Here is an 18,528-nt window from a genome sequence, read left to right on the forward strand (position 1 = left end):
TCCCCCGGAGCTTATACTCTCCACACAGGTATTTCCTGAGAACCTATTCCATGCCTACTATGCTCAAGACTGTGGGCAAAACTGACAAGTTCCTGAATTTGGAGCTTAGCTGGATTCAGTGGAAACAGGATTACAGAACAGAGTAGAATCTGAAGTTATTACACAGGAAGGAGAACAGAAACCAAAGGACACTTTGAGAGGAAATAAATATTAAAAGGAGGGGCAGTTTCGAAGGTGGTGCAAGAAGAGGAAATAGCATTATCCCAAAGCGTTTACCAAGCACCAAATTAAAAATCCCCTGCCATTCCTAAAACACACTTTTCAAAACGAGTTTTGCTCAAGTGCCCCAATGAGGAAGGGCAAACAGCTAAAGACGGTGTTCCCCACCTCCCTCAGCACAGGCACGTGACTTGATTCTGGCCAAGAAGATGCAAGTGGAAGCAATGTGTACCACTTCTCCATTTCCTTAAAGTTAGCAAGAACATCCTCCTAAGCACCTCCTTCCTGCTGTTTGAAGTATGGGTGCATTGGCTGGAGCCCTGGTGGTCGTATTGCGCCATGAGGGCCTTGAGAAGAGATGTCACACACAGTACAGAAACAAGCTCAAAGAATCCAGGGTCCCTGATGTTCATGGAACCACAGTACAGTACTGAGATTTTCTACCTCCAGATTTCTTTTACATGAAAGAAAAAGAGGGTTTTCAGAAGTGAAATTGTATTATGAGATTCATAATGAAAACGGCAGTCCCCCCTCTCAGTGCTGTCCTGCTCACTGTCCAGAGGGGGCTGCCTTCAGCTCTTAGAATCCTCTGGCATTTGTCTCCATGCTTTTTGTAACATGCTCATACTGCTATTTCTTTATTTTGCAATTTGAGACATTACCTTTCAGAAAGAATGTCAGATTTCCTCTCTTACACCCTTCCTTATCCCAAATATATGTATTTTTAAAAATTATTTTTCTTAAATTGCTTGTTGGTGTTTAAATTATTATGATTAACTTAATAAAATAAAACAGAGCAGAAATTAGTGAAATGGAAATGGACAAATGATAGGAAAAATCAAGGAAACCAAAAGCTGATTATTTCAAAAGTTAAATAAAATTGACATAATGAGCACTGAGTAACGCATAGAATTGCTGAATCACTCTATTGTACACCTGAAACTAACAGGACACTGTTTGTTAGACTGGAAGTTAAAAACTTAATAAATTAGTATGACTAAATGAGCAAGATTCATAGTTGAAACGGGCAGTATATATTTACTTTTTTTTTAGTGAAATTTTGATATTCCCAGAGTTAATAATCCCACCCACCTTTCTTCCCAATCACTTTTTCTTTGTAGCTATTATTCATTGAACCCCAAACTCCTCCACTACACGCAGACCCAGGAGGCTAGCTTTCCAGGGATTCCTGTCCTCCAGGATTTCCTGTCTGAATTTGCTGAATTTGAAGTTTACTTAAGTCAGAGCGAATTCCGAAGGTCACACAACCTGCTCTATGTCCTCACCCTCACTCTCCCCAAAACCTGGACTTAAACTCATGGAGATTGGAAGTGCTGCTTTGATCCAACCACCTAGCCTTTCCTTTGTCAGGTAACCATAGGTCCTTCCCCATTCTACATCCTTGGAATTCACTGGGTCTTTTTTTCTCCATGGGAGAACCACCAAGAGTTTCCTTCCAGGGAAGGAACCACCAAAAGAGTTTCAGGGAAAAGCATTATCAATGAGTATTTCTACACCTCGACATACTTGGGTGCTAAGATCACAGCTGATAATAGAAAATAAAGCAGCCAAGTGTGCTGTTCCTGATGAGAGAATTACCAGCTGGATCAGAAGCCTGGTACTTGCAGAGGGAGCAAGGAGGACGGGACCCCATGGGGGTAGCAACTGGGGTACCGGCATAGACTACAACAGAGGCTTGAGCCCCTTTTCAGCAAGTGTGCAACATCCATTTCATATAATCAGAAACTATTAGACCGCCCCAACGGACACACACTGGCAGTCCTTGGACAAAATTAAAAGCAAAGACATTCTCTTGGTCAGCAGCATTTCTAAACTTTTGAATGCCTTTAGGTTGGCATTAGCCTTCACCCCACTACCCTCTGTACCCCGTACCTGCCTGGCCCTGGGGGTGTGGCATTGGAGAACTCTAATAATCCAGTCCTTTTAAGTTACAGAAGATGAGGGGAGAGCTATCCGAGGAGGGCCAGCTTCAAGTCACGCTGCTACGCGGCAAAGCAAGGACGAAGCAACTGCAACAGCCGTCCGGATATGCCACTTGGCCGCTCTCACGCAGCCGCATGTCCGGGCCTGTGCAGGCTGAGTCATCAGTTTACTCACTAGGAACGGATTAGGAGCAGACTGACTGAGAGTCGCTCTGGCTATTCCCCAGAGGCTGGATCAAACATTCCCAGCTCAAGAAAGGACACCTATACCCCGCAAGTCAAGTGATCAGAACGTCTGAGTGCACCGGCTTCAGTGTCCTGCTAGCAAGGCCGCTGACTTCTTATTTTATTCCCCCATTTTGCAGGCTTCTGGCCAACCCTCTCATTTCATTTCAGCCTAATCTTTTGTCCAGAGTACAGTGCAATCACTTGATTAGATGGCAGCATTTGGTGATGGGTAAGCATCTGAAAGAATGTAGGAGCTTCTTAGCTGCCCAGTGTCCCCAGGCTAATAAGCCCTAGATGGCGGCCGACGGGCAGCCGGGCCTTCGCAGATGGAGCCCTCTTGCTGTGTCCCCAGCTGCCACGAGAAGCCTTCCACAGGAGTGCCGGCTTCCACCCCAGAATTAGAAATGCCTCACATCTGCAGCACACCTCCCTCGATTTTCCTTAACTCCTATTCCTTTGCCTACACCACTCGTTTTAACACTAAATAATATTTAGAAAGATTAAATTTATCACCAGTGTGCCTTTCAGATCCCTAACTATATTTTAAGTATCTAAATGGAAAGGGGAAAAAAAAGCACAGATTTTGGAACACGCTCCTGCGGCGCAAATCCTCGCTCTGCCACTTCCTGGCTGTGTGACCCGGCCAAGTCAGGTGTCCTTGTCTGTGGAGCACAGACGAAGTGCCTACCTCTATGAGCTTTTGGTGGAACCAGCACAGGACCCTGTCCTTTCAGATACCCACCAAGTATTTAATGTTGCCAAATTCTTCTTCCAGGTTAAAATACTCAGGATTCATTGTGGAAAGTCATTTTCATGATATGGCTCAGCCACACAATGTTTAATAATAAAATATCACATTAAAATTGATACTAAATAGGAAGTCCTGATCATTATGTGAAGAAAAGATGGAGAAAATAAAAATACATCTTACTGGATGGACAACGCATACTGAAATTTCAGATTGGTGGCTGAACTGAAAATAGTTACTGTCCTAGATTTAACTACGCTTAATTTGGCTTTAAGCTATTTCCATTCAAGATTATTTGTAAAATTAAACTGACTGCTAGTTATAAGTGTCACCAAGATTCTAGGAAATAAACACAATAGTAATAGTGGGATGATATAGGTTGACTGCTATGGTTAAACGTACTGGTTGGTTCCGAACACCAAGGGATTCATAGCTATTGTTCTTTTGTTAGAGCTAATGAATTGTCCACTGACAGAATTTTCCTTTCCTCCTCAATTTAACTGTTTAAGGGAGTTTATAATTTCTTTTTACCTCTTTGAAGTGAATCGAAGGCAACAGCAGTGTGGTCTTCTGTTCACCAAGTCTAGAAATAAGATCAGGATGGTCCAGTGACAGCAGCCCAACATCCCATATTGTTCGAGCCATTGCTGAACTTCCCACAGAGCTGGATGAAAGATGTGTGTGGGCACTTCTGTTGGACAAACCACAAGCCAAAGCAAAAATATGCTAACATACATTGAATTTGGACCATGTTCTGAATGTTGTCTGACACCATGAAACATTGCTTCCAGGGAAGTGGGGAAGCTGCTGTGTCAAAGGCAAGGCGAGGTCTCCCCATTTCCCTCTGCAGAGGGAGGAAGGCATTGCTACCAGCAACCAGCGACGAGACGTTTCCTACAAGGAACTACTTTCTCTGTGACGGTGAGCACGACCGCACAGTGTCCACAGACAGCTGAAGGACACATGGATAAATCCAATGCAGAATTAAGAGAAAGCTGCAGCTCTATCAAGGGAAGTAGAGTGGGGGGAATATCAGGCAGAAAACTATTACTTTAATTTAGGCTCCACTTCCAGTTTTAGCCTCAAACTGTGTGCCTCACTCTGGGCATTTTCACATTGACCACACCCAATACCTCCCCCACCCCCCACCCAAAGACACTGCACCGGGGAAGGCAGTGTTAGACTTCCTTACAAAATCCCTTTTACTCATTTGTTCCTCTTCAGAAGCTGATTAACAGTGTTTAATTTATTTCAGACCAGGAACCAGTTTTTCTTCTGACTGTTCGGCATACCATTTTGATCAACAGAATATAACTAACAAGCTTAAAGAGCCACTCAATACTGAATCAGCAGCTCATACCATATGCTGTGGGTAAAAACATACTTCCCAAAAAAGCTAAATGCAGAAAGACCAAGGATAGAAGATGCATTTAATACTTAAGAAGTCTAACAGGATGTGCTTAGTATGTGGAACACTGAGATTTTAAGGGGAAAAAGTTATTCTTTAAATATATCTATCCTAAAACATCTTTCTTCTGTTCTGTTACAATTTTTATACTCAAAACAGTATTTTAAGGGAAGAAATAAAATTAATTACAAAAACAACTGCATCTTGGATGGATCCTTAGTGCTAACTTTTGAAAAAATGCAAAAACCATATATTTTCTCAGAAACGTGGTTATGTGGCCCACAGACTTCATGGTAACAGTATGGTTAAATTCTAAATCTTGGAAAGTATCTATTTGACTTTACTCTGGTAATATCCAAGTTCACTTCTAAGGGAAGAAAACCCAAACCACATTACAATTAAAATTTTTAAATGCAACGGTCTTTTGCTTTATATCCACCATTCCAAAAGGAAGGAGACTCATTGAAGGCCCGGTTGCTTCATTAGCATATTCATGTAATAAGCCTAGCTTAGGTCTGAAATATCTTGAAGGGCTCCATTACGTGTTTTTCATTTTCAAAAACATCTTACAACTAAACACTAAATCTCTGAGATAAATGAAAGCCGCCTGATTCATCAGAGCTTGATAGATTACGTTTTCTTAGCATCAACACCCCCTCCCCGTTTCTTGTAGGGCTAACAACTAAAACTGTGGGCTGATTTCCGTTTTATGCAGGCTTTTGTGTAGCAATCTAAAAACACTCTTCCCCGGCTAAGTAGGGGATGAAATATTTCACTGGAATTTTAAAATTGCTTTTTGAATGATATGACAGTCTTCCACTTGGAAGTGACTAAATGATTTTGTCACCAATAAAAATTTCCACATTTAACTTTTTTCTAAGTTTACATTCTTCCCAAGCTTTTGGTATCCAGAAAAGAAATGATATAGAATTCAGCCTAAACTGTTGATGATGAAAAAGAGCACAGTAAATTAAAATATGCATTTTTATTAAAGGGCCCATTGGGTCTTAAATTTTCATTGCTCTCCTAACAAACATAATGGCAGTTTAACAGTAACTATAAAATAGCACCTGCACAACTACCACCCTGGTTGGAAGACAGAATGCTGTAGCACTCTGGAACCCTCATTAGGGGCCACCTCCCCCTCAGCACCCCAGTCTCCAGAGACAACCACTCTGGTGACTTCCATATTCCATGTTCTTTAGTCTCATCCCCTATGAATGCACCACCAAACAGTATTTACCTACTATTCAACTACGAATGAGTGGGGAGAAAACTATTATTCCTCTCTCTCATTCCTTTTGCTTATTGTTGTTAAGATTCCATCCAGGATGTTTTGTATCGCTGTAGTTCATTTCCATAGCTGGGTTGTTTCCAGGTAGGGTCTATCACAAACATTCTTGCATGCTCATCGTAGTACAACACATCCAAGCATTTCTAGAGCACAGACCTAGGAGAAACTGCTTGGTCCTATGCGTGTTTTCACCATACTAGATATATCCACCAGCAGTGTTGTCATGTCACATCCTCACCAACAGTTGGCACTGTCGCACTTTAAATGACTGTCCTTCTGGAGGGGAGGGTGGGGTAACCCAGCCTAGTTTTCATTTTCATTTTTCTAAATGGTGATCAAAGACCTTCTCATGTGTATGGACCATTTAGATTTCTCTTGGGTAAAGTCCCTAACTTTTTTTGAACCAAGTTTTATGGAGATATAATTCATACAATGCACCCACTTCAAGTGTACAACTCAATGGCTTCTGGTATACTCAGGGTGCAACCATCACCAGTTTTAGAACATTTTCATTTCAAAAAGAAACTTCAGCTATCATATCACCACCCTAGCTACCCATTTTCTGCACACCAGCCATGTGCAACTGCTAAACTACTCTTTTTATATTCTGGACTCTCATATTAATGGAATCATATAATACATACACTCTTATACCTGGCTTCATCACTCATGTCCATCGACGCTCATCCAAGTTGTAGCATGTAGTAGTCTTTCATTCCTTTTGTGGCAAAATAATATTCAACTGTATAGGTATCCCACATTTTGTATGTTCCTTAATTCATCCACTGGCCTTGGCCAATTGGGGTGCTTCCACTTTTTGGTTATTAAGAATAATCCTGCTATGAATTTTTGTGCGCAAGTTTTTATGTGGATAAATCTCTCTTGGATATATACCTAAGGGATGGAAATGCTGAGTCATATAGTAACTCAGAAAATGCCAGGCTATTTTCCAAAGTGACTATACCAACTACATTTCTCAGTGTATGCGCACTTAAATTCCTCCACATCCTCATCAGTACTTGTTATCCAACTTTTGATTTTAGGTGTTCTAATGGGTGTGAAGTGGTAGCTCACTGTGGTTTTCATTTGCATCTCCTGATGGTATCCCGTATCCTTTCATGTGCTTACTGGACATGTGTACATCTTCCTTGGAAAAGGATCTCTTCAGATCCTCTTTTAAATGAACTGTCTTTTTGTTACTGAAATGTATTTACTAAGACTCTTAAAGACGACTTTCTTTGTAACTGTATAGTAGTTCTTTATATATCCTGGTAATAAATCCTTTGATATCTTATGTATTACCAATATATTCTCTCATCACAGATCTAGTCTTTTCACTTTGTGGTGCCTTTTAATGAAAAGAAACACTTAGTTTCAATATAGCTGAGTGGATGGTGCTGTGACCCAGCACATCCTTTCCAAAGCCAAGGCTATCATGAAAATATATTTCCCTGTATTATTTTCTTCAGAACTACAGAACTAAACATTAAAAGCTTTGCAGTTTCGCTTATACATGTAGGTCAAAAATTCACTGGAGTTCATTTTTATATATGGAGCAGGGCTCCAATTTCATTTTGTTCTTATCTGGATACCTCATCATCCCATCACTATTTAATGGAAAGATGGTCCTCCCCACCCATATTCAACAGGGTTAGCCACTCTTAACCATTCCAACTCTTTCCTGTAAAATAAGAGAAGTAGACTAAATCAGCATTCCCAATCTGAAAGGTTTTATTAGAATGCAGAGTTCTAAGTGTCCCCACAGAGAGATGTGGGAGAATGGCACACAGGGTGGAGGATCACACACACTCCAGGTTTATAATAAATTCCTTGGCTAATGTGTATCCAGTCAACCTGGCTCCTGCCAATAAACACTATAGAGACCAATGGAAATTATTTCCATGGTTCCTTCTAGCTTTAGGAAGCTTTAGTTTTGCAAAGTCTTTGGGTGTAACTTGCTTTTTCCATACCATTTTGCAAGAAACATGTATAAAAGTTCTATTACAAAGAAATACAACGCATTTCAAATTCCACAAACTACATGACTTTATTTATAAAATTCAACATACTGCCTACTGCCCATGTCCATTTAAGTATCCTTCAGCTACAACTCTCATTCTTCAAAAATAAAGATCCTTGACAATGTACTCAAAGTATTACTAAATATTTTATTAAGTTGATATCCCATGGGTCTCAAATTGCCAGCACTATGAAAACAGGATTAGTATAAAACAATACAAAAGTGTTCTAGACAACAGCTTATCAGTATTCTCTTTACTCCTTTGGTGGGATTTTCTCATGTAGTAACTTTGATTCGTGAAATGATTTCATTTACAAAACTATTATTCTTTGCTATTACCTCAGCTTTCAGCTGTTTTAACTTCATTGTGATGTTTTCTTCCGACATTTCAGTAAAAGGCACTTGCTTCACCTTGGATAAAAACTCCTGAATAATTTTTTCACCTTGCTGAAAGATATATGAATGCTTCATTAGTCTTTAAAATGTCTTTTTTAAAAAGTCAAAATAAATTGTAATGAATTGTTTCATTAAATTTCAACCTATAACACACCACCCAATAGTCAAAGAACATTCTTTAAATTGTGTGAACTATCCAATATATAGAAAGCCCTTATTTGACAGTATTTCTCCAAAGCAAGTCATTAAAGGATATTTATAAATACATTTTCAGCTGCTAATGAAAAGGGGCTCAATATTTTAGTAGTCCCCCAATCCCTCACCTTTCATTATTGATATATAAACTTAATCTTCTGGGAAAAAAAGAATTCAAGGTTTATAAATACTATAAGGCATAAACAGTCACTGAAAATTCAGTACTCAAATAATGGACAGAATTTTTAAATTACTATTTTACTGGCCAATCACTGGCATTCTAAAGAGCATGGCCATTACTTGCCATGTGACCATGGGGAAATTCCTTAACCCACATTCCTCATTCATAACAAGGGGATGATAGTATTATCAACATCACAGGGCTACTGGGAGAACTGGAGAGTGCTTGGAAGTGCATAGGGCAGTGCCTGGCAAAGGGTAAGTGCTATGTAAATGTTTATCATCATGTATGAAGCAGAACTAAAAGCCTGCTTTTCATACCGGGAGCTAGTTGCTAGTAAGTACCTTAAGGGTTGACAGGTAGATATCCAAATGGTAAGGTAAAGAAGATATATTTCTCTATTAAATAACAAGTGCACTCTTTTTCAAATAAAGACAGAATCTAGATTGAACATCGAGTTATATATCTCCTTTAAAGTTTTTTTCAAAAAACTTCAGAATTTATTTAGTATTTTTTTTGGACAATGTAATTAATGTTATCAAAAGTAGATGGTTTCTGCTCTATTTAGAAATTAGGGATTACATAAAAGAGCCTACCTAACCCCAGACCACCAATAGCTGTGGTGCTGATAATAAGAGCACTCTATAGCAACCTCCCTAACTTAAACTAGTAACAAGATATAACACATTCCTCCTGCTTATCTAGGGACAAAAGACAAAACTATACCCTTTAGCTTAAAAATCATACACGATCATCTATAATGATCAACAATTATCTATCCTTCAAGTAAAAAACTCACTGGTAAAAGCTAAAATCATGACAAGAAGTAAATGCTGCTGGGACCCAGCAGTCAATTAATTTTATTTTCATTATTGCAGAGAATTACCCTCTACTTAAAAAAAAATATGTTGAGCATAAGCTGTACCTTTCTGTACATCTAAATTTCACTCATCACTCAGGGAAGGCCTAACTTAAGATATACTTCTCCCATGAGAAGTGAAACATCCTGTCCAAAAAGAGCTGTCCAGAGTAAACATGTCATATACTGCATGACTCTCCTTGATATGTTCAGTAATATCTTCCCAACCAGATTCTAGAGAAATGGAAGGCAGGAACTGTTTCTTTCTTATTCCCTTAACTAAGCAATTAACTGAGTAAATATACCACTAACTGACTTGACCTATTTGTTTATGAAGTAATCAAAAAAGTGCCTGGACACCTGTAACTCCTTTGAATTACTTTAAACCTAGACTAACATTCCTGTCCTCCTACGTTTTAAATGTGGTACTGACTTGCTCTCTTTTGGTCAGAAATCAAAATGATTACAGATGAAGTCTTTGCCATGCAAAGAAATCAAAGTGAAAGGCAACAATGAATGATCAAGTAAGTATTAGCATCACACGGGACCTGACGGATCTAACACAGGGTTAAATAATTACAAACACAATATGACAAACCTCTCTTTCCAGATAGCACCTCTTTGCAGTTGGTTCCATATCATCGTATCCTTGTAATTCTCCAATATTCTGAAACTCCTCTAGTTCCAGAGCTTTCTGTCTAGCACACTCTATTACATGCCTAGGGAAATTTGCAAGCTCTGCAACGTGAATCCCAAAACTTTGATCACAGACACCTACAAGAAATTTGGGGGTTGTGAGGAGCAGGCAGAAAGAGAAAACAACTGATGTAAATAGAACTTATCCATCTCACTTTGTCATTTGGAAACTTAATTTGTATTTCAAATACATTAGCCAAATGTTTCAGAGTAACTTAGATGAAGGAATTTTAATTAAGCCTTTAGTGGAAAGTAATGCACACAGTGTTTTATCTTATCCTTGACAAATGCAGTGGGAAAAATAAAAATATCCCAAAAAAAAAAGCTTGATAGTGATTCCTCAGAGGTCTGGACAAATATCAGAATCTGAAGAAAAATTAACTCAATTATCCCTCTGACGTTTTCTCATTTCATAAGGGAGGAATTAAATAAAGTATGAAGAAAAAAACAAGATAAATGTGTGTCACTAATAAAGAGCATTTAACTCAAAATATACGGCTTATTACTGAATGGTCCATTCTCTAGATCTGCCTAGATTATTTTCTAGATAGACTTCAGGAAACTGACTTGCTAAATAAATTTACAATACTGGTCTTAGAAAAGTTACTTACCATTCTTACGTAACTTTTTTTTTTTTTTTTTAAAGATTTTATTTATGACAGAGAGAGACAGCAAGAAGAAACACAAGCACAGAGGAACTGGAGAGGGAGAAGCAGGCTTCCCGCTGAGCAGGGAGCCTGATATGGGGCTCAATCCCAGGACCCTGGGATCATGACCTGAGCCAAAGGCAGATGCTTAACAACTGAGCCACCCAGGCACCCCCCCATTCTTACATAATCTTATTCTGATTCTGAACTACTGCAAACACATGACAATGTAATTTTGGACCCAAATTATTAGTAAATTTTATAGACTAGGTAGCTTATCTTCATCCCTGTTTGCAGAAAATAAACGGAATTATAACATTCCTTCCAGATGTTTAATACAAGTGATGCTCACAGAGTTATCATGGAGCTTCCACTTTTGCCTCAACTATGTATCAACTGTAAAAATTTTTTTGGCCTAGTTATATAGCCCATGCATTCTGGGGCTGGATACTCCACACAACTAAGAGAAACAAACAAAAACAAAACAGAAGCAAACGTCTGATAAACACCCATAGTGATGCATAGACATATCACTATCTTCTCCTCAGGTTATCTGGTCTATCAAAACTCTGAACCCAGGGGAGCCTGGCTGGGTCAGCTGGTGAAGAGTCTGACTTTGGCTCAAGTCATGATCCCAGGGTCCTGGATCGAGCCCCTCACTGGGCTCCCTGATCATTGAGGAGTCTGCTTCTCTCTCTCCCTGCTGCTTGTGCGCTCTCTCACTCCCTCTGTGTCAAATTAAAAATAAAATTTTGAACCCACTTCTTAGGGTACCTGGGTGGCTCAGTTGGTTAAGCATCCAAGCCTTGGTTTCGACTCAGGTCATGATGGGGCAGATGGGGCAGATGGGACAGATGGGGCCGTGAGATGGAGCCTCACAGCATGCTTCAGGCTCAGGGGAGAGTCTGCCTAAAGATTCTCTCCCTCTGCCCCTCCCCACCCTCTTGCATGCTCATGCTCGGTCTCTCTAATAAATAAATCAAATTCTGAACCCATTTATCATACAAAACACAAAACAAAAAGCAAAACTTCAACTTCATGCTAAATGCCAGGTCCAACTAAAAGTATCTGTATCTTATTTTATTTTTTATTATTTTATTTATTTGACAGAGAGAGAACAGGAAAGCTCAAGCAGGGTGAGCGGCCCTAAAAGTATCTATATTTTAAATCAACAATAATGTAAACAGAGTAAGTCAAAAGGATTCCTACTGAAGCATAAGAACAAAGGATCAAAGAACCAAAAATATTTTTGTACTTATATCAACCAACTGATGCAATAAAATGTGTTCTTGGAAAATCAGATAGCGATCTGAAAAAGCTATTCCAATGACTGGTGAAATGCTTAGGCAGCAAAAACTTGACAGCACATTAGTCTCATCAACTTGGTAAATCTCATTAGCTGCCAGACCCACAAAATGACACTTTTCGGAAAGGACAGAATGCCAACATGTCATTCCCTATGTGAGAACTACTAACAATTTCAGGATCTGTGGAAACCCTATCTTTAAATGAACCTGTTTGTGGGGCAACTGGGCAGCTCAGTGGGTTAAAGCCTCTGCCTTCGGCTCAGCATGATCTCAGGGTCCTCCTGGGACTGAGCCCAGCATCGGGTTCTCGCTCAGCTGGGAGCCTGCTGTCCCATCTTTGCCTGCTGCTCTGCCTACTTGGGATCTCTCTCCCTGTCAAATAAATACATAAAACCTTTAAAAAAATAAATAAATGAACCTGTTTGTGTAATACACCATTAAAATTCCAATGAAGTAATTATAATAAATGGTTTCTTAAACAGTAACAGTGCCCTAGAACTTCAAAGCTTATTACTGTTACTATCTACTTTGACAAGGAATCAGGCTGCCATGGAGGTACAAAACCTTCTGTGGTAATGTTGAAGAGTATGGGTTATTCTTTCTATAACTGTCATCCTACTGTGAGACACAGAAATATAATGCACCTTGTCCTTGTACCCAGATTATGAATTAAGGACGCCTGGGAGTGGGTTAAGCCTCTGCCTTTGGCTCAGGTCATGATCTCAGGGTCCTGGGATCGAGGCCCGCATCGGGCTCTCTGCTCAGCGGGGAGCCTGCCTCCTCCACCCCACCGTCTGCCTTTCTGCCTACTTGTGATCTCTGTCAAATGAGTAAAATCAATCTTAGAAAAAAATTTTTTTAATTAAAAAAAAAGTAAATGTGTTCTGACAAACATGAATAATTCACTCAGAATAAGGCAATGATGATTCATGATGTCATGGGTGTAAGTTTCCCACTGCCACACCTGAATTTACAGTATACCAGTGGTATACACTCACCTTTCTTCACCTGATAAAGCATAGTTAAGGTTTCTTCAGTAGTTAGTGCTGTGACATGTAGATTATTAACAGTTGGTATGTGATTGGCCAAGGCAGTAAGTTCATGAAAATGTGTTGCAAACATGCAAAAAGCACCAATCTTTGTCGCAATGTACTCTGATATAGCCCATGCTAATCCAAATCCATCATATGTAGAGGTTCCTCTTCCCAATTCATCTATGATTATTAAAGAATCTTTGGTTGCAGACCTGAAACACACAATTACATGAAAATCGCCCATGATATAATATGTGACAATGAAAAAAAAAACGAAATTTAAAAAAAAAATGAAATTAAGACAATACAATGGGAAAGATGTGCCACAAAATCCAGATTATCTTCATATATAAAAAATTCAATAGTCAAAAGAAGAAAATGGGCATAGTCATAAACTCCATCACTCGATGGAGAAGTATTTTTTTTGTAAAAATTACCAATTTCACAATAGTAATCAAAGAATTTTGAATCATCTATCATTTACTTATTGCCAATCAAACCAGCCCAGACTTTACGAATACCGCATGAAGATGGGTCAAGGGTGTCATGTTATGGACGTGCAGCTGGTGGTCATGTAAACTAGCATGCTGGCTGCAGCCCTACCCATCAGATATTAGCATTCTTCCTTTTCTCTTCGTTAAGCAAATGTAAGGAGGGGAATTTTTTTTTTCCTCAATTAGAGAATAGTATTTTTTTTTTTTAAAGTGGCTCCACACCCAGCATGGAGCCCAGTAGGGGGCTTGAACTCATGACTGTGAAGTCAAGACCTGAGCTGATATTAAGAGTTGCATGTTTATCTAACGGAGCCATCCAGGAACCCCAAGAATATAAAAGTTCTTCATGTGCATATCATTCATTTATTTTCCTGTGAATTTCCACTGACATCTTTTGCTTATTTCCTTAAGTTATGAATATTAGCTTACTGACCAATTACTATACCGACTCTTTGTACTGCTTCTGTAATTCCCCACAAACAAGTAATGAGCAGTAATTTACTAGGGATATGTGATGTGCTTTAGAAGACACCAAGAAATGCAAGGCATAGCTTCTCTGCCTTTAAAGGAGCGCCTTAAAAATAAAATAAGGAAAAGAGATTTCAGTAACCGCTAAAATAAAAAACCAAATATATTACAGGCATGTCAAAGAGTTCAAAGAAATACCCATGACCTGAGGCTTAATTGACAAGGGAAATCATCAGAGAAGTAGAATTTTTGTCACTAAGGCCTTTAAAGATTGGAAAGGACATGGGTTAACATTCCAGATATTGTGAACAGTTTAAGCAAGAGCATGGTAGTGGTGGGGGTTATAAGGTGAAAAACTACCAGAAACCTTAAGACAAATTAAAAATCAAAGTTTTGCTCAACTATTATGAATTACCCTTTTAGGACAATATGAAGTGTATAAAGTTCATAAGAAAACTATTAAACTGGATCTGGAACTATTAAACTGATGTTTTATAGATGAATCTGCAAATGTACTTCACAGGACAAGGACATTCATTTCCATTTTGAGGAGACTGGGAAAATCACTCACCTGAGAATAGAAGCAGTTTCTAGCATTTCAGCCATGAATGTGGAGACTCCTTTCAACTGACTGTCGCCAGCCCCTACGCGGGCCAGGATGCAGTCCACAATGGACACTTCCGCTGACTCACACGGCACAAAACACCCAATCTGGGCCATGAGAACTACCACACCAGTTTGGCGAATATAAGTGGATTTACCTCCCATATTGGGGCCTTTAAAATAAATTACATCAAAAAGCAAGATTATTAATTTATTTCTGCCACTAATTGCACATTTGTGACTAATCACCTGGTTGCATGGATATGGCACAGAAGCAGCAGAACCATCAACTGCCAGAGTAATGCTCTTTTTCCTTCACACAAACTTACACTGCACTCTTCATTGAGAGGACTATGAAAAATTTACCTTACCTGTAATTTGCCTAGAAGAACTACAGATTTTCCCACAGCTCATTCAGTTGCCAGCACGGTAATTTTATGTCATCCAGAAAAACAGTACACGCCTAACTGATTAACTAAACACTGTAATTCATTAATAAATGAGGCTATTAGTGAATGAGATAGTATGGTCTAATCCTTCAAATCACTTAAACTCCATACTAAAGCCCTAAGACACAACCTTACTTAACGCTGCTATGAACAACTTGAAAATCCATTTGGGGAACTAGAATATTATCACTGTTTCCCAAATACATTTGCCCAAAGAGTACCCCCTCCACTTTTGTTTTCTAGAATCTGGTTAACATCTAAAAATACTTCAGCTTGAGACATGCTGCATTAGTCTATGAGCAAACTTTTTTCAAATTTCACAGAAATACAGTCTCATGTCTTTAAAAGAATTGCTACCCTAAGCTGAGGTCATTCCAGCAATCAGTTTTGCTTCACCTTCAATGACCTCACTATTGAAATGTCTGGCTCAAAGGCAGGCTTTGAGGTTGAAGGGATGTTCATTTTTAAACGCACGAAACCTCTGAAACAGAAGTTTCATATAAAGATGACATTTGCTCCTTAAGGCTTCCCCCTCCTTCCAAATCTTCCCTCTAACCCAAAAGTGAACATATCACTAACTAGGATGAATAACATGTTCTTTTTCTAATATCAAGAACTACGATTTTATCAGTTTTAAATAATTCCACTCCAACATAAAAAAATGGAATCATTACCCCCCCAAAAAAGCCCATAAATTAGGTTTTTTTTTTTTTTTTTACCAGTAATGATGTGGAACATCTGTTTATCTTTTTCAAAATGAACATCATTAGGAATAAATGCAACTTCATCTTGAACTTCAACACAAGCATGTCTGGACATTTTCAGTGTAATTCTTCCTTGTCCTTTCTCCAAAATGACCGGACGTACATAGGGAACAGGTGCTCCATTTGACACATGAGCAAAGCTGACAACAGCATCTAGTTGAGCTAACACATCATTGAGTGTTTGCATTGGTTCTACGTATCCTGTATAAAAACAGAAAATGTGCCAAGGAATACTAAACAAAGAAAATACATATAAGCAGTTATAGAAATAAATTTAACTTCCCTATTTGGGAACTTAAAATCCATTTTCTAATTTATTACTTTTCAAAAAATTAACAGAAGTTTGCCATAACCAAACTTGAAAGGAACATCTAAAGCCTTACCACAAGGTTAAAATGTATTACTACATCTTCCTCTACTATGAATAGATTTCAAAAATAGAAAGAGTATGATGTCCTCTCTTACCAAAATTCATTAAAACAGAAAACACACAGCTGCTTATCAGAAGATACATGCAAACACCAGTTGTAATAAAATAATGTCACTGTCAAGGCCTGTGCCTGTATAAACCTGACCATACGAGTTGTTTACTTGAGCTTTTTTCCCCCAATCAGTACCACATGCAGTTGAATTTTAGCAAAATTTAAATGCATAATTGTCACTTAAAATACTTCCAGTGAGATTCTACTCTTCTAGAACATTAAAACTAAAAGCTATTATGTACACTAAAAAACCCCTGATATGTGGCAGGCAATTCAGTCCAAATAATAAAAATGATCAAAATTTATAGAATAGATTCTAAAATTTTAATAGCTTGGAGGGGTTAGTGAAACATCCCATATGTTATGTAGAACTATCACACAGGCATCAATGTGTCAAAAGCTTCAAAGGACATTCATGAGAATACTGCATTATTTTAGAAAAAAGAGTTAAGAGTTTAATCAAATGGCAGCAAATAGGATTCATCTTTGACTCCCCTGCTCCCCATAAAAGTGATAAAATGTTTTACAAATAAAAATTAACTTATGAATGGCTGAATACAAGTAATTCTCTTACTGTTTCACCACTTCCAATTTATGCCTGTTTTATCTAACAGGTATTCTTTTAAAAAGGAAAAGAATGGTTCACACCACCCTTTCATGTAGGAACAAGAATCTGCAAGAATTACTTAAACACTGGGGCGCTTAGGTGGCTCAGTGGTTTAAAGCCTCTGCCTTCGGCTCAGAGTCCTGGGATCGAGCCCCACGTCCTGCTCTCTGCTCAGCCGGGAGCCTGCTTCCTCCTCTCTCTCTGTCTGCCTCTCTGCCTACTTGTGATCTCTATCTGTCAAATGAATAAATAAAATCTTAAAAAAAAAAAAAAGAATTACTTAAACATGAATGGAGTACTTACTGTAACTACTTTAAAAAAGGAAAACGGACACCTCTTAAGGTATTTCATATCACCTTGCTCTTTTAGCATCACCTATTCTGATTTAATAGCAAGATAAAGAACCACAGAAATGATCCATTATATTTTTAAATACAGATAATGTATATATTAGACCAAGAAAAGGTTTCATTTAAATTCAAGGTAACTCTAGGGGCACCTGGGTGGCTCAGTCGGTTACGTTATGCTCAGGTCATCGGGCTCAGGTCATGATCCTGGGGTCCTGGGATAGAGCCCCACACTGGGCTCCCTACTCAGTGGGGAGTCTGCTCCTCCTCTCTCTGCCCCTCTCCCCTGCTCGTGCTCTATTATTCTTGCTCCAAATAAATAAAACTAAAATAAATAAATAAATAAACGAATAAATTCAAGGTAACTCTAAATACAAAACACCCTCCATTTAAATGTTTGAAGCTAGCACCTTTTTTAACCTAGAAGGTGCTTGATGAATCTGAGTTGATACTATTTCTTTTTGAGGAAGACCCCCAGTTTGAATATACAGTATTTACAGGGTCCTTCAAAATGCAATCTAGGCATTTTCAACTATAGTTGTTTGATACCACCAAGCAAAAAACAGAATATTTACAAAACTCATTCACCTCAACACTAATACATAAAGTGTATTAAAACCCTTTTGGGGTGCCTGAGTGGCTCAGCTGAGCATCAGCTGAGCGTCTGCCTTTGGCTTGGGTCAAGATCTCAGGGTCCTGGGATGGAGCCCCCCATCAGGCTCCCTGCTCAGTGGGGAGTCTGCTTCTCCCTCTCCCTATCCCACTCACGTTCTCACAAATAAATAAAATTAAAAAACAAAACAAAACACCAACCTTTAAGTTTTATGTTTATTTTACTATAAAATTCATAATAGTAAAATAATTAATTCACAGAATTATACAAGCACATAGTTTTTAAATGCATGAATACCTTGGAAATGAGGACATCCTCCTACTTACTCACAATACACACCCCAAGAAATAGGATACCAATATCATGTTATGTCTTATCAAACTTCACCAATTTGTCCTGAGTGTCCCTGATAGCTCTTTCCCACCCCCAACTCCTAGACCTGGATCCATTCAGGACCATCTGCTGATCCACTCCTTGTGTCTCCTTAAGTCTCCTATAATCTAGAACAGATCATGGCCATTCCGTT

General features: G+C 38.7%; 1 protein-coding gene across 1 annotated transcript in view; it reads right to left on the bottom strand.

Annotated features, from left to right (window-relative positions):
* Positions 1-7,861: 7,861 nt before the first annotated feature.
* The window catches only part of MSH2 (mutS homolog 2), a 77,168-nt gene continuing 66,501 nt past the window's right edge, over positions 7,862-18,528 (bottom strand). Inside the window, exons 12-16 of the mRNA XM_032877848.1 lie at positions 15,909-16,154; positions 14,709-14,913; positions 13,140-13,387; positions 10,090-10,265; positions 7,862-8,307 (exon numbers count right to left, since the gene is read on the bottom strand). Coding sequence (XP_032733739.1) covers positions 8,137-8,307; positions 10,090-10,265; positions 13,140-13,387; positions 14,709-14,913; positions 15,909-16,154 — 1,046 coding nt within the window. The 3' untranslated portion in view covers positions 7,862-8,136. The remainder of the gene's footprint in view (positions 8,308-10,089; positions 10,266-13,139; positions 13,388-14,708; positions 14,914-15,908; positions 16,155-18,528) is intronic.

The sequence above is a fragment of the Lontra canadensis genome, unplaced genomic scaffold (assembly GCF_010015895.1).
Source record: "Lontra canadensis isolate GAN:19392208 unplaced genomic scaffold, GSC_riverotter_1.0 scaffold61, whole genome shotgun sequence".
NCBI lineage: Eukaryota > Metazoa > Chordata > Mammalia > Carnivora > Mustelidae > Lontra > Lontra canadensis.